This window comes from Carcharodon carcharias, chromosome 1, assembly GCF_017639515.1.
Source record: "Carcharodon carcharias isolate sCarCar2 chromosome 1, sCarCar2.pri, whole genome shotgun sequence".
Lineage (NCBI taxonomy): Eukaryota > Metazoa > Chordata > Chondrichthyes > Lamniformes > Lamnidae > Carcharodon > Carcharodon carcharias.
Window position 1 is genome coordinate 151512935 of NC_054467.1, and position 26715 is coordinate 151539649.

The window sequence follows — 26715 nt, forward strand, 5'->3', positions numbered from 1 at the left end:
ATGTCGCCTTGATTTGTTTGTCATTCACCTTAAATTCCCTTTATTCTCAATCTTTCTGCCAATGGGAACAGTTCTCCCAATTGCCCTGTTCAGACCCTTCCTGGTTTTGAACAACTCCCAAACTTCTCTTCTCCAAGGAGAACAGCCTCAGCTTCTCCAACCTATCCATGTAACTGAAGTCCTTCATCCCTGAAACCATTCTTGTAAGTCTTTTCTAAAGCGTTCACATCCTTCCTAAGGTGCGGTGTCCAGAACTGAACACAATGTTCTAGCTGAGGCCAGTATTTTATACAGATTCACCATAATTTCTTTGCTTTTGTATTCTATGCCCCTATTCATAAAATCAAAGATCCCATATGCCTTTTTAAATGCTTTTTCAACCTGTCCTGATACCTTCAACAATGTATGCACATATACCCCCTCTGCTCCTGCACTCCTTTAGAATTGTAACCTATATTTTGCCACTCTTCATTCTTCCTATCAAAATGCAAATTCAAATAATTTTTTAAAATAAAAACACAATTTTTTAAAATAAAATTTTCTCCCATGCTACTTGCAGCAATCACCTGTAGATTAATATTTAATTCCTGTGGACTGCAGGACAATCCTGGGAGGCTAACAACCAAACAAAAGCACACTTTGTTCTGAAGGGAATAAAGTGAAAATTAATATTTGCTAACAGATTATATGCCCAATTGAGAAAATTTGTGTTTCCCTCTTCCTTGTACTGTGGCAGGAGTTGTGAGTTCTGCAAAGTAGCAAAGCACTTAATCTTTATTCAGTTCTGTTGAAGGATCATGAGGACTCAAAACGTCAACTCTTTTCTTCTCCGCCGATGCTGCCAGACCTGCTGAGTTTTTCCAGTTAATTCTGTTTTTGTTTTGGATTTCCAGCATCCGCAGTTTTATGTTTTTAGCACTTAATATTTATTGTTCTATGTTGTTCACGTGCTTGTATTACTGCTTAGTGAAATGGGTTTAAAAGATGAACAATTGACTCAATAAGCTATCTTCAACAAAGAATGGGCCCCGAGGGATGGTACAGTAACACCAGGATGTGAAACAACATGTAGCTAATACCAAAGGTTCCCATTTGGCGACAAGTAGACAAAAGGTTGTTCCCTGATGGGCAATCTTTGCCTTAAAGCAGTTGTCTTTTAGTGAAAAAGTAGCTTTAGGAAGGAAAGAAACCTGCTGTTAGAGGAAAGCCAACAAGATTATCAGCTAATTCCCACAATGAAAAGATGTGAACACATTAAAATATAAGTCATCAGCCGATGTACTGTTTGATTTTGAACATAACAGCCATTGAAATTATCTGTACTTAAAATAACTATAAATAACACTGTATATTAATCTCCCAGACACTGCATTATTTTTGGAATCTTAAAGAGGTTCTCTGTTATTTTTAATTTTTGTTTGTTAGTAAATGCTATACTGGGAGGGGTCTCCAATTACCTACTGGTGTCAGTAATTACACCAGGTTTCACACTTATAAATAAATGATTAACGACACACTTGGATTTCCAGCATCCGCAGTTTTTTGCTTTCACACTTGAGCAAGCATTTTGTGCACATCTCCCTCTCATGTTAAGTTTGATATCAGTCATGTCTTGAATGGGGAGTACTACTTACAATTCATTGCATCTGTTCTTCAAATCACGACAAGGAGAACTGTACATAAAGAAATTCTCCAAGCCAACTGCTCTACTAGGTAACTGACACAGACTAGTAAACATATACAGAGAGCTTCCATGATAACATTAAGGGTTATGGGGCAATTTCAGCAGAATATAGTTCTCCTTTATATCTATTAGTAGCAGCGCTTAAAATTCTCTTTCAGGCTTGTTTGCTGTTCTGTACTTTAGCTCAATATTTTTCAGATTTTTAAACTTTCAGCAATTATGCTCCTTCCGTCTGGAATTCTCTTCCTAAAAGATTACACAAAAGTAAAAGAGCAACATAAATATAAAACATGTTAGCTCCCTTGTTGACATGTTCATAATTTAAACAAAGTATATCATTTAATTTTGCAAGTCTTGTGCCATCACACTTCAATATGCAGCAATCTATTTTTTAAAAATATATATTTTGATTCATTTTCTGTTTCCCAGTTACCCCTGCTCCTTTTCCATCATCAATGCTATCCTGGAGAGAATGACATTAGATCTCAGAGGATAGCTTCACTGCCATCCAAGTCCTTTCTGACTTTCACACATTACCAAGGCATTTTGATCAAGAATCATGGAACTCCCCTAGGGAAACCTAAGTGTAACATCAGTCAAACTGGGATGCGCTTGATGGGATTTCAGTATTATAATGCTTTAAGCATTGGTCCAGGCTGTATACAATAGAGTTCAAACCCACCTGTTATTTCCTGAAGTGGTTCAGAAAAGTTGGGTTCATCACACAATGCCTGCAGCAAAGCTTTCTTGACCTCATGTTCAGCTTTATACATGATGCTGTCCAACTTGGGCTCTCCAACCACAGAATAGATGTAAATCAATAATACAAGAATTTCTTCAGGGTTGTAATCAAGATAGTCTCTCTCCCCATGGGACTTGATCATAGGCAGAAATTGGGTTAAAACGCGAAACAAATCACAATCTCCAAGCATCTGAAAAACAAAACAGAAATGTTTCCAATTTTAGTGCAAAAACTGTAGTGACTAAATTCAAATATTTTTCAAATTGGAATAAATTTTCTTCTGCGAATAGTTCCCGTACAAAATACCCCAAACTGCTCTCACACATATCGAAGCTTAAACCAATGCCACTCAATATTAACAGTAATAAATATTTAGAAAACAGTTGTGAAGCAAATTGAAGAACATATTTCAGACAAAGTGAAATGAAATGACACCAAAGATATTTTTTTAAATAGACAAGTTGCAGATAGGGCATTGGGTTTTTTTCAATAGCCAGGACATTTTCCAAGTAACTGTACTATAACTGTTGATGACCAGAATCTCTAACTAAATACTAAATGCTGTACCAATGCTCTAAGATATATTAAGTGCTGAGTTTCAATACTGTATAATTCATGAGCATTGTTTCAGCTATTCAGGATCACATCAGAGCATTCAAAGGCATTTACTTATATATGCAAGACAAGGGAGGCACTGATTTAGATCAAGTGAACATTACTTTCTTTGAGCCAGAAAAATCAATTTGTGAGTATATTGATTGAAGGTACATGTCAAGGGAACTGGTCACTCACATATGCAACTTCTGCAGGATTTGGTGCCATGGGGACTTGGAGGGCAACCACTGCCTTTGGCAGTGAAGGTGACTGCCGCACTCAATTTCTACAGCAGTGACTCCTTCTAGGGCTCCACTGGGGAACTGTGCAGGATCTCACAAGCCTCCACCCCAAGGTCACGGATGCTATTTTTGCCAAGGCACGTAACTTTGTCAATCTTGAGACATCAGGCAAGCCGGGAAGCAAGAACATTGGGGTTTTCTGAGATTTCCAGATTCCCACAGGTGCAGGGTGCTATTGACTGCACTCACCTGGCTCTTAAATCTCCCTGGCAACAAGCAATCCAGTATGGGAACCACAAAGGCTTCCACTCTCTCAATGTTCATCTGGTCTGCGACCATAACAAACGGATCGTACATGATTGTGCAAGATACCCCAGGGGCATCCACGACTCATACATCCTCAGCGGGTCTCAAATCCCTGACATCTTCCACGAACCACACAGGCTGCAGGGTTAGTTCCTCGGGGACAAGGGCTACCTGCAAAGGACATGGCTGATGACGCCTGAGCAGCGGCCTCAGACTGCTGCTGAGAGAAATTACAATGGGGCTCATGGCGCAACCCAGAGTTTGATTGAGCACATCATAATGATCCTGAGGATGTCATGCATCATTGAGGCTTGCTGCATGCTACACAACCCAGTGATGAAAAAGGGGGAGGACCTGGATGATGAGGAGATGGAAGAGCTGCGCGTCCCCTTCGAACCTGAGAAAGTTGAAGGGGATGAGGGTGATGAGGTCCTGGAAAGTGAGGATGGAGCGATGAGGCCAGTGCACTGGCCAGACGAGAATATGCCTTACATGTCAAAAATAATATATAGTTGTCAAACACTGCGATGTTCTGAGCATGTGAAAGGAGCTATGTAAATGTAAAAGCAAAATAGTGCAGACGCTGGAAAGCTAAAATAAAAACATAAAACTCTGGAAACGCTCAGCAGGTCAGGTAGCATCTGTGGAGAGAGAAACAGAGTTAACTTTTCAGGGGGAGGTGATGGCGTAGTGGTATTGTCACTGGACTTGTAATCCAGAGGCCCAAGGTAATGATGTGGAGACCTGGGTTTGACCCCCGCCAAGGCAGGAAGTGGAATCTGAATTCATAACAGCTTAAACAGCACCTTCCAAACCCACAACTACTACCATCTAGAAGGACAAGGGCAGCAGAAAGATGGGGCCACCACCAGCTGGAAGTTCCCCTCCAGGTCACTCACCATCTTGACTTGAAAATATATCGCTGTTCCTTCACTGGTTCTGGGTCAAAATCCTGGAACTCCCTCCCTAACAGCTCTGTGGTCTACTTACACCACATGGACTACAGTGGTTCAAGAAGGCAGCTCAGCACCGCCTTCTCAAGGGCAACTAGGGATGGGCAATAAATGTTGGCCCAGCCAGCAAAGCCCACATCCTGTAAATGAAGTAAAAAAAAATTCTTTAAATAAATGCAAATTCTTTTTCTTTCTTTCTTTCGTTCTACTGTATAAATGATGCTTAAATACAGTAAAACAGTCCATGGTCATGTTATTCACGATGGTCATCTATGCTAAGATGCTGCCCTTAAGATTAAATTTGTATTAAGAATGCTATCTGGAATTAATTACATAGGCGTTCATTAGTGTCATCCTACCAAATGGTTTACAAATATTAGTCAATCGCCTATGGGATTTCACAGAGGACGTGTGCAACATTAAAAGAAAATTTTTTAGCTCCAAAAGAACACATGGATAATATACTCTAAAACAGAGGAGATAAGAAACTGCTACTACACTAACATAGAGGCCAAAACCTAACCAAAGACTGGAAAGCTTAAAATTAGGACAAAAATGTGCTTTCCTTTGACACCATACAATAGCAACACGATAGCAACATAAACCAGATTCATGACAGCTTACAGAGAACAATAAGACAAAGCTGATGAATATTATAGCAGTCATACAGAGATAGGTGATATATTAAATTAATGAGCAACAGTCACAAATGCATCAATAAATAGTTAAACCATAGTTTAATGTATTAATTTGCTGCCACCTGTTGCTCTAGCAATGGACATCAGTGAACTAAATGGGTAAGTGAGTAGCGATTAATTAATAAATTGCTAGGCCAGTTTGCATACCAGCAAAATCAATAAACCTATAGAGTAGTAGATACATCAACAAATTACTAGAGAAATAGGCGCCAGTGGATTGATATGTTCCTGAAAGTGGGTACAAAAATATCGATAATTGATGAAACAGCCAATAAATCCAATAATTTATAGAGCAAAGCACATCAACAAATAAATTAATGCAGCATCAGGCACCAGTGAATCAATAAACGCAGAGCAATGAATTCACCAACAAAATCAATAAATGACTGGAGCAGAGGGCAATGAACTAATATTCTCTCCCTACTTTGCCCTAATTTCACTGGTTCATTGGTTTACTTTTCAAGCACCAAATATAATTACAGGTCTGCAGACCACAAATGCAAGAAAAAAATGCTAAAATGCTCTTCAATGAGCTACATTAAAGTGTCATTACGATACATTTGTACAGCATGAGTATTGAATACTTACCCCAAAAAATCCTAATCTTGAAATTCAGTGGTGTTTTGGAAAGGTTTCTGCGAGAAGCTCCTAAAAGGAGTGCTATAGGAAGGAATGGTGAGGCTTGGGCATTAGGAAAAGAGGGGCGTTCTTAGGGGTCACAATAAAGTCAGGGGCACATCAGGTCAGAGGTTTTGGCAGAGTTGCAATATTTCAATGCTTCAATCTCTACATATCACCAGGAAAAGCAAACAGAGTAGGTGCAACAGTGGCAGCCAATGCACTACTGGGAAATGGTGGCTGCAAATGACAGGAGGAAGCCTCAGAGGGAAAAAAACAAATTTAAAAAAAGAACAGGCAAATATGGGGGGAAAAATTCTTTTCCAATCCCTTTGGGTGATCAAATCTATTCCAGGAGACTACTCCGACGCTAAACTGGAAGACAGAAGTTGGCATTGTAATCCACCCTAACATTGTGTCAGGCAACAAGTTTGCTCAGTTATGTTTACAAGCCAATTGTTAGCACAGACAGTTTCAATGCTAATTTTCACATAAAAGATATGATTCAAAATCATGGCAATGATTGTTGACAGGAAATGCATAACATATTTTTAATATACTGATTTAAAAATGCTAATTGTTCAATACTTTGTTTTCCTGGTAAACATCTATTTCCATAAAGAAATAAATGTTTTTTAAGGACTGTTGTGATCATGTTAAAACATAGTTTAAATGATAAATGAGTCTGAAATAAAAATGGCACACTTCTTTCACACACGATACTTCATCAGAATATGTCTTTATTTGCACAGTGCATAAGGAACTGGCCAACTCAGTGCACTGGGATCCTCTCAAGCTTAGTCTCTCTTTGAATGCCATGTTTTGCATCCAGGCCAAGTAAAGGAAGTTACAGTTTTGCTTTCACTGATAATGGTGATTATTTGACAAAGCCACCATAATGGACTACGTGATGCAGAAAAACATGGCTGGGTGCATTCTCATGCAATAGGGGAAAAGCAGCCCAATTATTTCCCCATTTTTTATTTGTGGAACTTTTTTCTTATACTGACATGAGTATGCTTTCCTCTGATTATTAATTGAACCGATGTACTAGTAAACAGATGAAGGGGCTCATATTATCCAATGCTATAATTTTTTTAAAAATTGTTGACGGGAAGCGGGCTTCGCTAGCTGGGTCAGTATTTATTGTCCATCCCTGGTTGCCCTTGAGAAGGTGGTGGTAAGCTGCCTTCTTGAACTGCTGCAGTCCATGTGGTGTACGTACACCCACAGTGCTGTTAGGAAGGGAGTTCCAGGATTTTGACCCAGCGACAGTGAAGGAACGGCAATATCTTTCAAAGACAAGATGATGAGTGACTTAGAGAGGAATTTCCAGGTGGTGGTGTTCCCATTTATCTGCTGCCCTTGTTCTTCTAGATGGTAGTGGTCATGTGTTTGGAAGGTGCTGTCGAAGGAACCTTAGTGAATTCCTGCAGTGTATCTTGTAGATGGTTGACACTGCTGCTGTGCGTCAGTGGTGGAGGGAGTGAATATTTGTGGATGGGGTGCCGATCAAGTGGGATGCTTTGTCCTGGACAGTGCCAAGCTTCTTGAGTGTTGATGGGAGCTGCACTCATCCAGGCAAGTGGGGAGTAATTCCAACACACTCCTGATTTGCACTTTGTAGATGATAGACAGGCTTGGGGAGTGAAGAGGTGAGTTTCTCGTCGCACTATTCCTAGCCTCTGATCTGTAGCCACAGTATATATATGGCTAGCCCAGTTCAGTTTCTGTTCAATGGTAACCCCCAGGATGTTGATGGTAGGGGATTCAGTGATGGTAATGTTGGATTGACTCCTGCTGGAGATGGTCATTGCCAGGCACTTGTGTGGCACGAATGTTACTTGTTACTTGTCAGCCCTAGCCTGGATATTATCCAGGTCTTGCTGCATTTAGACAAAAACTGCTTCAGTATCTGAGGAGTTGTGAATGGTGCTGAACATTGTGCAATCATCAGACAACATCCCCACTTCTGCTGACCATATGATGGAAGGCAGGTCATTGATCAAGCAGCTGAAAATAGTTGGGCTGAGGACAGTATCCTGAGGAATTCTTGCAGTGATATCCTGGAGCTGAGATGACTGGTCTCTAACAACCACAACCAGCATCCTTTATAGAGTCATAGTGGTCAACAGCACAGAAAAAGGCCCTTCAGCCCATCGAGTCTGCGCCGGGCAAACAAGTACCCAACATTTCTAATCCCATTTTCCAGCACTAGGGCCATTGCCTTGTATGCCATGGCATCGCAAGTAGGCATCCAAATACTTCTTCAATATTTAGAGGGTTTCTGCCTCTACTACCCTTTCAGGCAGATTCCCACCACCCTCCGGGTGAAAAAATTCTTCCTCACATCATCTCTAAACCTTCTGCCCCTTATCTTAAATCTATGGTTAACCCCCTGGTTATTAACCCACCACCAAGGGGAAAAGTTCCTTCCTGTCTACCCTATCCAAGCCCCTCAATTTTATACACCTCAATCATATCGCCCCTTAATCTCCTCTGCTCCAAGGAAAATAACCCCAGTCTATCCAATCTCTCCTCTTAACTAAAACTCTCCAGACCAGGCAACATCCTGGTAAATCTCCTCTGCACTCTCTCTTGTGCAATCCTATAATGCGGATTCCAGAACAGCACGTAATACTCTAGCTGTGGCCTAACCAGCATTTTATACAGTTCCAGCATAACCTTCCTGCTCTTATATTCTATGCCTCGGCTAATAAAGGCAAGTATCCCATATGCCTTCTTAACCACCTTATCTACCTGTCCCGCAACCTTACGTGACTGGGGGACATACACATTAAGGTCCCTCTGATCCTTGGTACTTCCCAGGATCCTACCATTCATTGTGTATTCCCATGCCTTGTTTGTCCTGCCCAAGTGCATTACCTCACACTTATCCGGATTAAATTCCATTTGTCACTGATCAGCCCATCCCACCAGCCCGTATATATCCTCCTGTAATCTAAGGCTATCTTCTTCATTATTTACCACCCCACCAATTTTCTTTTCATGCACGAACTTATTGATCACCCTCCTACATTCTAAATCATTTATACATATCACTAACAGCAAGGGACCCAACACCGATCCCTGTGGAACCCCACTGGACATAGGCATCCAGTCACAGAAACACCCCTTGGCCATCACCCTCTGCTTCCTGCCACTCAGCCAATTCTGGATCCAATTTGCCAAATTGACTTGGATCCCATGGGCTCTTACCTTGGTTATCAGTCTCCCATGCGGGACCTTATCAAAAGCCTTGCTGAAGTCCAAGTAGACTACATCAAGTGCATTGCCCTCATCTACACACCTGTTCATCTCTTCGAAAAATTCAATCAAATTAGTCAGACATGACCTCTCCCTTAACAAAACCATGCTGACAGTCCTTGATTAATCCCTGCCTCTCCAAGTGTAGATTAATTCTGTCCCTCAGAACTGCTTCCAATAGTTTCCCCACCACTAGGTTAGACCAACTGGCCTATCGTTGCCTGGTTTATCCCTTCCTCCCTTCTTGAATAACGGTACCATACTGGCTGTCCTCCAGTCCTCTGGCACCTCTCCTGTGGCCAGAGAGGTATTGAAAATTATTGCCACTGCCCCTACTATCTCCTCCCTTGCCTTACTCAACAGCCTGGGATACATTTCATCCGGGCTTGGAGATTTATCTACTTTTAAGCCTGCCTCCTCCCTTTCTATGTTAATTTCTTCAATTATATCACAGTCGTGCTGCCTGGTTTCCATGCCCACGCCGTCCCTCTCAATTGTGACGACGACAAAAAGCATTCATTTAGAACCCTACCTACGTCTTCCGGCTCCACACACAATTTACCACTATGGTCCTTAATGGGCCTTACTCTTTCTAGTGATCCTCTTACTCTTAATGTACTTGTAAAATAACTTTGGATTTTCCTTTATTTTACCTGCCAATGTTTTTTCACGCCCCCTTTTTGCTCTCCTAGTTTCCTTTTTAAGTTCCCTCCTACACATTCTATACACTTCTAGGGCTTCCGCTGTTTTGAGCCCTCGGTATCTGCCATAAGCTTCCCTTTTTCTCTTCATCCAATCCTGTATATCCTTCGACATCCAGGGTTCCCTGGATTTGTTAATTCCACCCTTTTCTTTACTGGAATATGTTGGCCCTGTACTCTCCCTATTTCCTTCTTGAATGAGTCCCACTACTCTGATGCAGATTTACCTGAAAGTAGCTGCTCCCAGTCCACTCTGGCCAAATCCTATCTGATCTTATTAAAATCGGCCTTCCCCCAATTTGGAACTCTGATTTCTGGCCCATCCTTGTCCTTTTCCATAACAACCTTGAATCTAATGGAGTTATGATCACCATCTGCAAAATGCTGCCCCATTGATATCTCTACCACTTGCCCAGCTTCATTCCCTAAAGATAAGTCCAAATTAAGTAAAATTAAAGAATTACCTGGAAAAACTCAGCAGGTCTGGCAGCATCGGCGGAGCCCCGCCGATGCTGCCAGACCTGCTGAGTTTTTCCAGGTAATTCTGTTTTTGTTTTGGATTTCCAGCATCCGCAGTTTTTTTGTTTTTATCTAAGTAAAATTAAGTCTCTTGTAGGACATTCTACATACTGGCTTAAAAGGCTTTCCTGGATGCATTTTTAGAATTCCGCTCCCTCAAACCTATCACAATATGACTAACCCAGTTAATGTTGGGAAAGTTGAAATCCCCCACTATTTCTACCCTATTATTTTTGCACTTCTCTGAAATTTGCCCACACATCTGCTCTTCTATTTCTCTCTGACTGTTTGGGGGTCTATAATACACTCCCAGCAATGTGATTGCTCCTCTATTGTTTTTAAGTTCTACCCAAAAGGCTTCATTTGAGGAGCCTTCTAAGATGGCATCCCTCCTTATTGCTGTAATTGATTCCTTGATCAATATTGCAATAACTCCTAGGATAAAGGCAAAATACTGCGGATGCTGGAAATCTGAAACAAAAATAAAAATTGCTGGAAAAACTCAGCAGATCTGACAGCATCTGCGGAGAGGAACACAGTTAAAGTTTCGAGTCCGTATGACTCTTCATCAGAATTAAAGAAATATAGGAATGTGGTGAAATATAAGCTAGTTGAGGAGGGGTGGGACAGGTAGAGCTGGATAGAGGGCCAGTGATAGGTGGAGGCAAAGAAGAGATTGCCAAAGATGTCATAGACAAAAGGACAAAGGGGTGTTGACGGTGGTGATATTATCTAAGGAATGTGCTAATACTGACATTAAGGGTAGAAAGCAGGACGAGCAAGTGACAGATGGCCCTAAGTGGGGGTGGGGTGGGGTGGGGTGGGGAGAAGGGATCAAAATGGGCTAAAAGGTGGAGATAAAACGATATAGAAATAAATTTAAAAATAGGTGGGAAATGAAAAATATATTTTAAAAATTTTAAATGATTGGAAAAAGGGGGATCAGAAAGGGGGTGGGGATGAAGGAGGGAGTTCATGATCTAAAGTTGTTGAACTCAATGTTAAGTCCGGAAGGCTGTAGAGTGCCTAGTTAGAAGATGAGGTGCTGTTCGTCCAGTATGCGTTGAGCTTCACTAGAACATCGCAGCAGGCCAAGGACGGACATGTGGGCATGAGAACAGGGTGATGTGTTGAAATGGCAAGCGACAGGGAGGTCTGGGTCATGCTTGCGGACAGACCGAAGGCGTTCCACAAAGCGGTCACCCGGTCTGAGTTTGGTCTCTCCAATGTAGAGGACACTGCATTGGGAGCAGCAAATGCAGTAGATTAAATTGAGGGATGTGCAAGTGAAGTGCTGCTTCACTTGAAAGGAGCGCTTGGGCCCTTGGACGGTGAGGAGGGGGGAAGTAAAGGAGCAGGTGTTACTTTCTGCAGTCGCATGGGAAGGTGCCATGGGAGGGGGTTGAGGTGTAGGGGGTTATGGAGGAGTGGAAGGTGTGAGGGCGGATGTGCGGGAGATGGGCCGGACACGGTTGAGGGCCCTGTCAACCACCGTGGGTGGAAAACCTCGATTAAGGAAGAAGAAAGACGTCAGAGGAACTGTTTTGGAAAGTGGCATCATCAGAACAGATGCGACAGAGGTGAAGGAACTGAGAGAATGGGATGGGGTCCTTACAGGAAGCGGGGTAGCTGTGGAGTTGGGAGGCTTGTAATGAATATTGGTAGACAGTCTATCATCAGAAATTGAGATAGAGAGGCCAAGGAAGGGGAAGGAAGTGTCAGAGATGGACCATGTGAAAATGATGGAAATTGGAAGCAAAATTAAGACATTTCTCCAGAGAGCATGAAGCGGCACCAAAGCAGTCATCGATGTACCGGAGAAAGAGTTGTGGGAGGGGGCCTGAGTATGACTGGAACAAGGAATGTTCCACATACCCCATAAAGAGACAGGTATAACTGGGGCCCATGCGGGTACCCATAGTCACACCTTTTATTTGCAGGAAGTGAGACGAGTTTAAGGAGAAATTGTTCAGTGTGAGAACAAGTTCAGCCAGACGGAGGAGAGTAGTGGTGGATGGGGATTGTTTGGGCCTCTGTTCGAGGAAGAAGCGGAGAGCCATCAGACCATCCTGGTGAGGGATGGAGGTGTAGAGGGATTGGATGTCCATGCTGAAAAAGAGGCAGTTGGGGCCACGGAACTGGAAATTGTTGATATGATGTAGGGTAATATCACCACCGTCAACAGCCCTTTGTCCTTTTGTCTATGACATCTTTGGCAATCTCTTCTTCGCCTCCACCTATCACTGGCCCTCTATCCAGTTCTACCTGTCCCACCCCCCTCAACCATCTTATATTTCACCACATTTCTATATTTCCTTAGTTCTGATGAAGAGTGATGTGGACTCGAAACATTAACTGTGTCCCTCTCTGCAGACACTGTCAGACCTGCTGAGTTTTTCCAGCTATTTTTGTTTGCGATAACCCCTCCTCTTTTACCTCCTTCCCTGTCTCGTCTGAAGACCCTATATCCTGGAATATTGAGTTACCGATCCTGCCCCTCTTTCAACCTTGTCTCTGTGACAGCAATGACATCATACTTCCGTGTGCTAATTTGTGCCCTCAACTCATCTGCCTTATTTGTCAGACTCCTTGCATTAAAATTAATGCCATCCAACCTTGCTAAACTCCCTTGTGTCTTAACTGGCCTATAATTACTATGCCTTCCAGTCTCACTTGCTCTCTCTTCTAATTTTGGCTGTGCAAGTCCCCCTGCTGAACCTCCTCTCACGATCTCACTCCCTTGCCAAGTTAGTTTAAACCTTCCCCAGCAGCACTAGCAAACCCCCCCACAAGGATGTAGGTCCCATTCCGGTTGAGGTGCAACCCATCTGCCTTGTACAGATCCCACTGCCCTCAGAAATGGTCCCAATGTCCCAGAAATCTAAAGCCCCCCCTCCTGCACCATCTCTCCAGCCACACATTCATCTGGACTAACCTCCTATTTCTATACTCACTAGCGCGTGGCACCAGAAGTAATCCAGAGATTAATACCTTTGAGCTCCCTAAATTCTGCTTGCAGGACCTCATTCCTCTTTATACCTATGTCGTTGGTACCAATATTTACCACGATCTCTGTCTGTTTGCCCCTCCCCCTTTAGAATGCTCTGCAACCGTTCAGTGACATCCTTGACCCTGGCACCAGGGAGGCAACATGCCATCCTGGAGTCACGTCTATGGCCACAGAAATGCCTATCTGTTCCCCTTACTATTGAGTCTCCTACCACTATTGCTCTTCCCCTCTTTTTCCTCCCCAATGTGTGCAGCTGAGCCATTCACAGTGCCATGAGCGTGGCTGCACTCCCCAGAGGAACCATCACTCTCATCATTTTCCAACACAGAAAAATGGTTCTCAAGCAAGATGCACCCTGGGGATTTCCTGACTACCTGTCTGATACCTTTCTTCTGACTGATGGTCACCCATTCCCTTTCTGTCTTCACTTCCATAAGCTGCAGAGTGACCACGTCTAAAAACGTGCTATCCATGAAACTCTCAGCCTCTCGGATGCACCTCAGTGCCTCCAGCTGCCGCTCATTCTCCAAAACCCAGAGCTGTAGCTGATGGCACTTGCTGCAAATGTGGTCAGTCTGGGAGCAAGGACCTTCTAGGACTTCCCACAAGTTGCAGGTGGTACATAACACAGGAATAAGCTGCCCTGCCTTGCCTCTAGTTGAAAAAAAACACTTACAATAAGATAAATACAGTAAAAAAAAGTTAAATTATTTATGCACTTTAAATAAAAACTAGAACTCTTACTTTTCATTAGCTTCATTTATTTAAAACTGGAGAAAAACACTCACCCACTACTCACCAATCAGCTCTCACCTTTGTGGTGACATCACTTTTTGAAGCTTCCCTACACTCGCGCTGGTTCTGATCTCTCCACTGCTCTCTTGCGCTGTCTTGCGATGTCACCCTTGTTATTTTCAACAAGAACTGACTGCAGGACACTCTTCCCAGACTGCTTCACCATGATGCTGACTGCAGGATACTCTTCCCAGGCTGTCTCACTGTGATGCTGACTGCAGGACACTCTTCCTAGACTGCTTCACTGTGATGCTAACTGTAGGATACTCCTTCCAGCTTTGTGCTAGGTATGGCTCCAACCAGTGGAGAGTTTTCTCCCCTGATTCCCATTGATTCCAGTTTTGCTAGGGCTCCTTGATGCAACACTCGGTCAAATGTGGCCTTATGTCAAGGGCAGTCACTCTCACCTCACCTCGGGAGTTCAGCTCTTTTGTCCATGTTTGAACTAAGGCTGTAATGAGGTCGGGAGCTGCGTGGCCCTGACTGAACCCAAACTGGGCATCAGGGAGCAGGTTATTGCTAAGCAAGTGCCACTTCATAGCACTGATACCCCTTCCATTACTTTACTGATGTTTGAGAATAGACTGATGAGGCGGTAATTGGCTGGGCTGGATTTGTCCTGATTTTTGTGTACAGGACATATCTGGGCAATTTTCCACACAGCGATGTAGATGCCAGTGTTGTGGCTGTACTGGAGCTGCTTGGCTATAGGCACGGCAAGTTCTGGAGCACAAGTCTCCAGTACTATTGCCCGAATATTTAAAATGCATCCAGGAGAGCTTTTTAAGCCAGTACATAGAAGGTCCTACGAGAGACTTAATTTTATTTAATTTGGACTAAATTTTAAGGAATGAAGCCAGGTAAGTGGTCAAGGTATCAGTGGGGGAGCATTTTGCAGATAGTGATCACAGGGCCCATAGCCTTTGCAGTATCCAGTGCCTTCAGCTGTTTCTTGAATCACATTGAGTGAATTGAATTGGCTGAAGACTAGCATCTGTGATGCTGGAGAACTCCAGAGGAGGCTGAGATGGATCATGCACTTAGCACTTCTGGCTGAAGGTTGTAGCAAATGCTTGATCCATATCTTTTGCATTGATGTGCCGGGCTCCTCCATCATTGAGGATGGGGATATTTGTGGAGCCTCCTCCTCCTGAGAGTTGTTTAATTGTCCACCACCATTCACGACTATATGTGGCAGGACGACAGAACTTAGAACTGATCCGTTGACTGTGGGATTGCTTAGCTCTGTCTATCACTTGTTGCGTATGCTGTTTGGCACGCATGTATTCCTGTGTTATAGCTTCACCAGGTTGACACCTCATTTTTAGGTATGTCTGGTTTGCTCCTGGCATGTGCTCCTGCACTCTTCATTGAACCAGGGTTGATCCCCTGGCTTGATGGTAATGGTAGAGTGGGGGATATGCCAGGCCATGAGGTTACAGATTGTGTTCATGTACAACTCTGCTGCTGATGGCCCACAGCGCCTCTTGGATGCCCAGTCTTAAGTTGCTAGATCTGTTCGAAGTTTATCCCATTGAGCACAGTGGTTGTGCCACACAACACGATGGGGGATATCCTCAATGTGAAGGTGGGATTTAATCTTCACAACAACCGTGCGGTGCTCACTCCTACCGACACTGCCATGGACAGCTGCATCTGCGGCAGGCAGGTTGGTGAGGATGAGGTCAAGCATGTTTTTCCCTCTTCATGGTTCCCTCACCAGCTGCCATAGACCCATTCTAGCAGCTATGTCCTTTAGGACTCAGCCAGCTTGGTCAAGCCGCTATTGGTGATGGACATTAAGTCCCCCACCCAGAATACATTCTGAGCTCTTGCCACCCTCAGTGCTTCCTCCAAGTGGTGTTCAACATGGAGGACTACTGATTCATCAGCTGAGGGAGGGTGGTACATGGTAATCAGCAGGAGGTTTCCTTGCCCACGTTTAACTCGATGCCATGAGACTTCATGGGGTCCAGAGTCGATGTTGAGGATTCCCAGGGCAACTCCTTCCCAGCTGTACAACACTGTGCTGCAACCTCTGCTGGGTCTGTCCTGCCAGCAGGACAGGGCATACTCAGGGATGGTGATTGTGGTGTCTGGGCCATTATCCGTAAGATATGATTCCATGAGGATGACTATGTCCAGACTGTTGCGTGACTAGTCTGTGAGACAGCTCTCCCAATTTTGGCACTAGCCCCCAGATATTAGTAAGGAGGACTTTGTCGGGTTGACATGGCTGAGATTGCTGTTGTCATTTCTGGTACCTAGGTCGATGCCGGGTGGTCCGTCCGGTTTCATTCCTTTTTTATGACTTTGTAGCGGTTTGATACAACTGAGTAACTTGCTTGGCCATTTCAGAGGATATTTAAGAGTCAACTACATTGCTGTGGGACTGTAGGCCAGACCAGGCAAGGACATTAGTGAACCAGATGGGTTTTTACACCAATCGACAATGGTTTCATGGTCACCATTAGACTTTTAATTCCAGATTTTATTGAATTCAAATTCTACCGTCTGCTGTGGCAGGAGTCTAACCCGGGTCCCCAGAGCATTACCCTGGGTCTCTGGATTACTAGTCCAGCAACAAATCTACTATGGCATCACCTCCCAGCTATCGCTATAATTTGAAGCTAATTAAAAATGTAAAAGAGGGTGGGGAAAAATACTCTTTCAAATTAACAATAGGTGCAGTTAGATTTCTGTATAAAATCTAAAAATGAAGTTGATTGTTACTTAGAGGATTACCAAAGAAATTCTGGAATATTGGTGCAAAAGTTCAGTTTGGCAATTTTGCATATTTGAAACACAAGCAGGATAAGGAGAGATGTACATCATGCAAAGGAGAATGGCTTCTTAACAGATCATGAAATAATCAGTAATTTACTGCCATGCATTTCCGAAACTGAATTGTATCTGTGTTATTTTGGCCTCACTACGGTTTACTTTCAGTTCCTGAAAATACCATGAGATTAGGCTGTTTGTTCAATAAAGTTATTTGCAACTTAATAAGCATAAAGCAAGGCTCTTAACATTTCTACCATGTCATTTTTCCTAAATATCCTTTTCTCAAAAGTAGTATGGAATGATCCAAAAGCTAGCACAAGAAGCTTTGATGGGAAAACTTGGGAGTCAGCAAAATGTTCCATTTATGCAACCAATTATGCCTAAATTACAGGGAATTTGCCAGTGTCTGAACGAATGTTCCCTCAGCGCTATCAACATGGTGATTATTAATACGCTGAGCCTGAGAATTTCCCAGCAGCAGTTTTTAAATTCAAATCCTGCATTATAAACAGGCCACATGGATTTGAGGTCCAACTTGCTGCCCACTGCACAGTAAGTTTTATTATGAAGCCTGCTTTTCTGGAATCCAAGCTTTGCAGAACTTGAGATAGGCATGCAGAATTGTTACTTAGGAAAGTGTCCTGGGGATGGTGGGAATTCAGGTTATACAACAGTAAATGTGTTGTTAACAAGTAAACAATAATTTATTTAAATGTTCCTGTTTTAATATGCCATTACTGATTCACAATTTATCAGCTGCTCACAACTACAAGGAATGAGCTCCTCTCACGCTACAGGTAAAGAGAAAATGTAGCTTCCCCTAAGTTATACTTCCTGTTGGCTGAAGAAGTCTCAGAATAGTCTTATATGTCTAACATCAGGGGATTCAATAAAAAATAATAAAAACAGGTCAGTTCCACGCTGTTCAAATGCACTATAAAACTTCATTTTGCTAAGTTGGCGCCAAGTGAGGAAACAAGCTGTTTAGCACGACCCAGTGTTTTAAAAATAAGCATTAGTTACGCTCATAAAAAACATATAGCTGTTACACACAGCTAAGGAGAGAATGTTACCTTCTTTCACTGGCTATACTACTAGCTTGTGAAGCTATTTCTGACAGGAACTTACAGGAGATTTTAAATTTACTAGTCATTTGCTGGTCAAAATGTATGTGAAGCTACAGCTATGCAAGCTAAACACCCCAGTAGAATACTACTGATAACTGCATTCAGCTTTTGCTTAGCTAGCTCGTGTAACAAGAGCCAGATTTTTTGTTTAAACCGACAAAAGAGAAATATATATATTTTATATATATATATGAGAATTATATATAAAATTAATGAAAAATGTAAGTTGTTAATCAGCTGCAGTTAAATAATCCCAGTAAAGGTGGTTTTACAGTCAAACAGTTATTAAACAAGCATTGTCAATGAAATGTAGGGAACTTGCAGTTGAGATGCAGTTATTATTTGAGATTTTTTTTCTTGTTTTTTGTCCTCAGGATGCAGGCAACACTGGCAAATCCACACTTATTTCCTGTCTTTAAGTGACTGTGTTTCTGTTCAAACAACTTGCTTGGCAATTTCAGAGGGTATTAAGGATAAACTACACAATGTGAAACAGGAGTCACATATAGTCCAGACCTAGTAGGGGCAAAAGATTGCCTTCTTCAAAGGACATTAAGCGAACCAGTTGGGCTGATACAGCTGGCATCATTCATGGTCATTTTTTTGGTGCCAGGTCACAAATTACCACATCTATTTAATTGGAACCATAACCACTATGCTGCCACCTCCAAACTACTAGAGTTTGGTTTCAGTTTGTCCTATTGTTTTCTGATAGGATGTGGGCCAATTAGAATTTCAACCCAATCCCACCCAAAGACAACTCTGCAGACCACCAAGTAATACATTTACTAGAAGCTGTTTATGTAAATCAGCACTGTTCTTGCTTAGAAGTGACATTAACATTTTGTCGGAAATTCAGAAAGCTTCAATTTATAAATGTCTAAGTAAGCCTGGCATAAAAATCAAAGGGTGACATCAAAAATAGCTGAGTAAATCACTGCCACACTCATTTTTATTGATATGTTGTGTGATGTTATTAATAAATAGACGTTTTAAAATATTGGAAAGTCAAATCTGTGAAGAAAAAAATCTTGATAAAACTAGAATTAAATTGTTGCTCTGCAGGGAGAACATGGAAAATTTGCTGGCAACAGTTCAGAGCAACTTAAGATATATTACAACGGGCGTTGATAAGCATAAAAGTACCAGCAAAGTTTTGGGAATCTTTCGCAGGTGCTCCTGCTTTCTTCATAAACATTATAAAACAAAAACATGGACCCGCATTTTTGAATTTCTCAAAATATACTTCTTCCAAAAGGAAAGAAAATCTTGTATTTTCTAGCCCCTTTCAAGATTTCAGGATTTCCCCAAAGTGCTTTGCAGCCAAGTCTCACAAACAGTAATGTGATAATGATCAGATAATTTGTTTTAGTGATGATGGCTGAGAGATAAACACTGGCCAGGACCCTGGAGAGAACTCCCCTGATGTTTTAGTTAGTGCTATGAGATCTATTGCATTCATCTGAAGGGGGCTACAGGGTCTCAGTTTAACGTCTCATCCATCAGCATAGCACTCAGTAGCGTACAGGAGTGTCAGCCTAGATTTTATGCAAGTTTCTGGGGCAGAGCTTGAACCAGCAACCTTCTAACTCGGCTGCAATCACGCTACCAACTGAAACACAGCTGACACTTTGATGAACTTCTATTTCTGCCAATATTTTGATTTTCTATAATGAAATTTTTCAATTTTACATCCATCTTCATAATATAATATTAAACAAATGGAAAAGTCAGTCACATTCTGCTGGATATTTTAAGGAACTTACAATATACAGAAGTTATGCCAAGAGAGTGAAGAGATAAATATAGTGTCATTTATAAAAAAGAAAGGTCATAAATCCATGGCCCCAAAATACATTATGCATTATATGGTGTAACATTTTTCTGGTTATAAACTAACTACCTATGAGCAATGACACATACCCATTCCTAATGTTATAGGAATATGTCATACACTTTGCCTGTTAGGCTTCAAAAATTTGGAGGCAAACAAAACGTTAAAAAACAAAGGCAGTCATTTCGAATGTAGAGACAAATTCTCTGCCAACTTGAATGACTGCACTTTTTTACAAGATCCACATGCAAACTCAGGTCTGGAGTTTGGCTCCCAAGGCAGGTGTGCAGTCAGGAAATTTTCCAGCTTGTCATACCAGCCTCGGGAAAAAGTGCTCCGAGCTATGGGGTCTTCATTCTGAAGGGGGTGGGTGCATACTGGAGTTAGGCCCACCGCCCCCAGAAATAGTTCAGAGGTGGACACAGGGGCTGCAAAGTGCTGAAGCAGGCTGGTTAAAACATGCAGGTTCTCTGGGACTTTGTCCCACTTGAGATGTTCAATAATAGGCCCTCTACCCCTCACAGCCCCATCCACTACCCATGTCCCTCCATCCACCCCCAATGGGCCCTCATGCCTTCCATGCCAACCAATGCCCCTCGACTCATCCACATGGCCAAGTTAGTGCCAACCCATGCCCATATCAAACACCCTTTCCCTGACACCCATGCCAACTCACCCAGTATCCACCATGGACAGACCTCAGGAGTCATGCTGAGATGAAATAAAGTTCTATGTATCTATTACGGACCTCTCTACTTGGAAAGAAACTAATTGATAAAAGCCCATTCAATAGATGTAAGTTCCCTTAGCACTTAATCCCTTACAAAAACAAACATTTGTATTCATATCTCCAGATCAAAGACAGCTCATCCCTTAAAACCTCTTGGAGCTGTCAATCAAACTGTGAATTGACAACTCCATACCCCTCCCCACCACCCATTGTGATAATGGCAGGTTATGAAAGCAGTCAAGCAGTAAAAATGATATCCCTTAGGGTTAAGGTTCAAACATGGACAAAAGAGCTGAACTCCAGAAACGAGGTGAGAGTGACTGCCCTTGACATCAAGGCAGCACTTGACCGAGTGTGGCATCAAGTAGCCCTAGAAAAATTGGAGTCAATGGGAATCAGGGGGAAAACCCTCTGCTGGTCGGAGTCATGCCTAGCACAAAAGAAGTTGGTTGTGGTTGTTGGATATCAATTATCTCAGTTCCAGGACATCACTACAGGAGTAGCATCCTCAGCCCTACCATCTTCAGCCGCTTCACCAATGGCCTTTCTTCCATCATAAGGTCAGAAGTGGGGATGTTCACTGATGATTGCACAATGTTCAGCACCATTCATGACTCCTCATGCTTAAGCAGTCCATGTCCGAATGCAGCAAGACGTCGACAATACCCAGGCTTGCGATGAGAAGTGGCAAGTATCTTTTGCTCCACACAAGTGCCAGGCAATGACCATCTCAAACAACAGAGAATATACCATCGTCCCATGACATTCAATGGTATTAACATCACTGAATTCCCACATTATCAATATCCTGGGGGATACCATTGACCAGAAACAGAACTGGATTGGCCATATAAACACTATGGATACAAGGGCAGGTCCGAGGCTAGAAATCCTGCAGCGAGTAACTCACCTCTTGACTTCCCAAAGCCTGTCTACCATCTACAAGGCACAAGTCGGGAATGTGATGGAAACTTTCCCCTTGCCTGGATGAGTGCAACTCCAATAACACTCATGAAGCTTGACACCATACAGGACAAAGAAGCCTGCCTGTTTGCTACCCCATACACAAACATTCACTCCCTCCACCACCAATGCAGTGGCAGCAGTGTGTACCATCTACAAGATGCACTGCAGGAACTCACCACGCCTCCTTAGACAGCACCTTCCAGACCCACGATTGCTAACATTTAGAAGGACAAGGGCAGCAGATGCATGGGAACACCACCACCTGAAAGCTCCCCTCCAAGCCATGCACCATCCTGACTTGGAAATATATCACCATTCCTTCACTGTTGCTGGGTTTGAATCCTGGAACTCCCTTCCTAACAGCACTAGGGGGGTGTACCTACACCACCACATAGACTACAGCGGTTCAAGAAGGCATCTCACCAACAGCTTCTCAAGGGCAATTAGAGATGGGCAGTAAATGCTGACCTAGCCAGTGATGCCTACATCCCATAAATGAATAAAAAAAATGTCAACAAAGAACTGAAAAAACTGTAAGCACTGATTTTCTTTCAACTCGGAGACACAGACAAGCTGTTTGCTTTCGAAATTTAAAGGGCAGGATATTTAAATGACTTGACAGCTTGACAAATACACAAGCCTTATCTATCTTTTACGAACAATCACATCAACTCTAAAATGAAATCTTAAAAGGAGTCCTGGTGTGATTTGGATAAGGCGCCGAATCTCCACAGCTCCATGGAAATCTAGGCTACAATGTTTTCTTATTTAGATTTGTACTCTTAAAGGTTACGTATCTACACTTTAGCACCAGAATAACATCGTGTTTTGCACAGTATATTGTTCCTGTCTTTATAACACTGTATTCTTTTCTGTAACATAAATAGTGCAACAACAGCTTTCCAACATAATCTTTTGTCTGTACATTCTTCCTATTGATTATCACTTGATGATGAATCATTTTGGCATTCAACTCAGGTCAAGCAAGACACTGAGGTTAGCAAGTACTCAACTCACATGTATTTAGAATAAATTACCAGTAAATGGAGTGTGACCAATTGCTTGAACACCTACCACAATAACTAGCTGGTCCTTCAATCTTTGACAGATTGAGAGAGGAAGAATTACATTATTTTAGAATGCTCATTGGTTAAAATTAAAGCATTGGTTAGCAAAGGGACTGAGCAGGAAAGTTGTGTTCCAGGAAAAATCTGTAGCACCTGTCACTGGATTTTGCCCCACACCAAACCACTTGTAATAATGTACTATGCACTGTATTATACACTGCTTCTGTCAATGTAGAACAGCATGTCTCCCACCTTACTGTAAGCAATTTAATGGGCAATCTACAGGGAGATTAACGCATACACATAGAAAAACATACACATTCGGATAAAAAATTTACAGCAAAGAATTATAATGTTCACGCATGAATTTCAGACTTTACAAACCATGGAAACTATCTGTTGTGGTTAAGCATATAATTTTTAATCCTCCAATTGTGATTTAGCATGGTAGCACTCTTTCATCAATTATTCCTCATGTACTGCACTTTCAATTAGTATTTCTTAATTTATGAGCATAAAACTCAGTGCAACATTTGTGGTTTCAGTGAATTTGCACCCAATTAATACAGGGCAACACCTCCCAGGGAGAAAGAAGAAAACTTAAACTTATACTTGGTAGGTGACTAGTAAACCCAAGGCTTTGTCATTTTCAACTAAAAGCACTAATTTACATGTGCAAACATACTCGTGTCAGAATGAAAAATCCACCTTTATGCCAAAATTAGTCTCTTGCACCAGAAACTGATTAAATGAGTGTGAGAAATGTACTTGAATACAAGAGATTAGAAAAAGTTGGGAATTTTAAAGGGGTTAAAATGGAGAACTGAGCTAAATACAATGCTAACATTTTACCAAAATCACAAACACAATGCTGTAATGCACACTAAAAAGTGAAATAATAAAAATCTGAAAAAAATCTTCAGGTAAACTAAAGGCATATTAGCAGCAGAATATAATTTGTGTTTAGTACCGTTTCAATCCTAGTGAAGTAATATTTAAAAGAATATATAATTTATTAAATAATACTAATTTTGTTCATTGCTGAACATGACTATTGTTTTAATAAAAAGGGTTCACTAATGGAGTTATCATTTATAATTTCCTTTGGTAATCAAATTCTTTGCTCTAAATGACCACACATAATTCTTTGCAACAAGTTATACCAATTGCTAATTCAACAATCTTTATAGAAATGCTTCTTAAATTGAAAAAAATTCTGTGATTATATTCATGCCAACATTTACAGCTGAAGTTTGAAGAGGAACACTGATCAGGTTCCATTATGCAATATTTTAGAGTCCTTTGGGGGAACAATTTCACGCTATTGAACACTAGTGCCAAGTTAGACCAGCTTCATCACACAAACTGTATGAGAACCAGGTGTCAACACTGATAGATGCTATGATTTACCTTAAGGTATTATCCATTTTCACTCTCTCCACTTTCCAGGTCAAGCACAAGTTCTGAGCCCATCAGCAGCATATGAAGCTGAGGTCAATCCAACAAAAAGTGTAGTGTCACTCATTCTCGCCCTTAAATACTAGCACAGAAGTTTGATGATGGCCAGGTATTCTGATACTGCAGCACAATGGCATTAGGAGAGGGTACTGGCTTCACAGAGTGGAGTGAATCACAGAATCTTTTCAGTCTAGAAAGAGGTCATTTGGCCCATCGAGTCTGCACTGGCTCTCTCAAAAAGCATTCCACCTAGTCCCACTCACCTGTTTTATCCAGGTAAACTTGCACATTATTTCACTTCAGGTGGCAATCGCTTTTGAATACCTTGATCAAACCTGCCTTGTTCCAGGCTCCAACCACCCTCTGGATGAAAACATTTTTCCTCACATCACATCTACTCCTTTTGCCAATTATTTTGAATCTGTGCCCTTTAGTTCTTGATGCTCTCAAGTGGGAACAGTTTCTCACTATTTACCCTGCCCATACTCCTCAGGATCTTGAATACCTCTATCAAGTCTCCTCTCAGCCTTCTTTTCTCCAAGGAAAACAGTCCCAACCTCTCCAATCTATCCTCATAGCTACAGTTCTTTATCCCTGGAATCATTCTTGTGAATTTCCTCTGTCTTCTCTCTAATGCCTTCACATCCTTTCTTAAGTTCTGGCGCCCAGAACTGGCCACAGTACTCCAGATGAGGCCTAACTAATGTCTTATACAAATTCAACATGACCTCCTTACTCTTGTACTCAATGCCCCTACTAATAAAGCCTAAGATACGATATGCTTTATTAACCGATCTCTCAACATGCCCTACCATCTTCAATGACCTATGTATATCTACACCGTGGTCCCTATGTTCCTGCACTGCCTTTAGAGTCGCTTCCTTTATTCTAGACTGCCTCACTATATTATTCCTGCCAAAATGGATCACCTCACACTTCTCTGCATAAAGCCGAATTCCAGTGGAAGGTGGATTAGAACAGAATGACCATGTGGTCGATACACTGGGTGAATCAGGGCTGTGTGCTGGCTGGTCAACTGCAAATTCAGTCTGGCAGATTCTGAAAGTGGATTGTAGCTTTAATGTAATTGCTTTGTTTAAAATATATGCAGATACATCATCCACAAATTCAGAAAAGCATTTGAGGGAAATGGTTACGATGGCAGATTTAGATGAGGAAAGACAGAAGGAGGCTCAGGTGGCGCCTAAACACTAGCATGGTCTGATTGTGCTAAATGGTCCATTTCTGTGCTGTATATCCTATGTAACCTTATGTCAAAATAATCCACTAAAAACAAAAAAGGACTATACAATGTGCAATGCAACAAAGAAAGCTTTTGAAGATATAAAAAATCCCTACCATCAGCTCTAGGAAAAACTCTCAGCTATTTTACATGTATTTTTACATCAAATTTTACAACCATGAAGCCTAATTCTAGGCCCAGAGTAGTTAACCAATCACTCTTATTTATAGCTTCTATGGAATGCCTACAAAGTCTTAAAGTAAAGAATCACTGAGTCAACTTCTGTATAACAACCATGCCTCAAAATCCAATGTATTATTATGTCACAACAGACAAGGAAATGCTATACATACTGACTTGAATTTGATCCCGTGTGGTAGCAGATGATCCACTGCTAACCAATTTTAAACACGCATGCAGTTCATATGTACCTGGGCACATAAAATAACACTCAGGTTTCAGATGTTAATGTTGCAATCCTGTCACAATGAAGTGCATGATCGAGTTGTAAGTGACAGCTGCTGTTACTAATTAGGAAAAGATTAGGACATTATTCTTAAGTACATGCAAGAACTGATTTCCACCTGTGTGGGGAAAAGAAAATGAACTGTGTTCTCGGAGTTTTGTGTATAAACCTATGTTAAGGAAAGACTGGCTATAGATTACTCCTTTACTCAGCGAATGAGCACTGAATGATAACATCAGAGGAAAGCAGAGTGCAAACTATGTTGTTGACTGTAGCACTTCAAGATACCGGCTCAATTACAGCTGCTCAAGGGAAATTAGGGATGGGGAATAAATGCTCGCCTTTCCAGCAACACCCACATCCCATGAATGAATAAAACAATTGATCTATGTAATGAAAGCAGAAAATATTTAAACTGACTATTAAACTTAACTTCATGTACAAATGTAGTTTGCACACTAAATACTACAGTAATACAAATTTGTCAATTAAGGCATTTATCACGAAGGAGTTCACCAACTGGTAAATTGCCAACTTAACGATTCATCTATAATGGATGACACTTTCACAAGCATTATTTTGTTGACATGTACAGCCAGTGAATCTTTAGAGCAGAATGATCTGTGTAGCAAAGAACTCAGTTTTATCCCCTTACACCCCCACCCCCAACTTCAATGAATCTCAAGCTGGTCACAATATTGAACTCTTCTTCAGTCGCCTTCACCTCCAGCCTCACTTCTTTGGGCAGGAGTCCTCCCCTTGACCAGAGGACCCTTTTGCCCGCCTCCAGTACTCTCCCTTCGCCTGGACCCCTCCCTCTAGCCTCTCACCCGCTCTTGATCTTTTAATTGAGAACTGTTGGCCTAACATCAGCCATCTTAATTTCTCTGCTCCCCTTAGTCACTGTAACC

General features: G+C 41.9%; 1 protein-coding gene across 1 annotated transcript in view; it reads right to left on the reverse strand.

Moving 5' to 3' along the window:
* The window catches only part of scfd2 (sec1 family domain containing 2), a 363585-nt gene that overhangs the window by 201995 nt on the left and 134875 nt on the right, over window positions 1–26715 (reverse strand). Inside the window, exon 5 of the mRNA XM_041198895.1 lies at window positions 2367–2616. Within this exon, the coding sequence (XP_041054829.1) occupies window positions 2367–2616 (250 nt within the window). The remainder of the gene's footprint in view (window positions 1–2366; window positions 2617–26715) is intronic.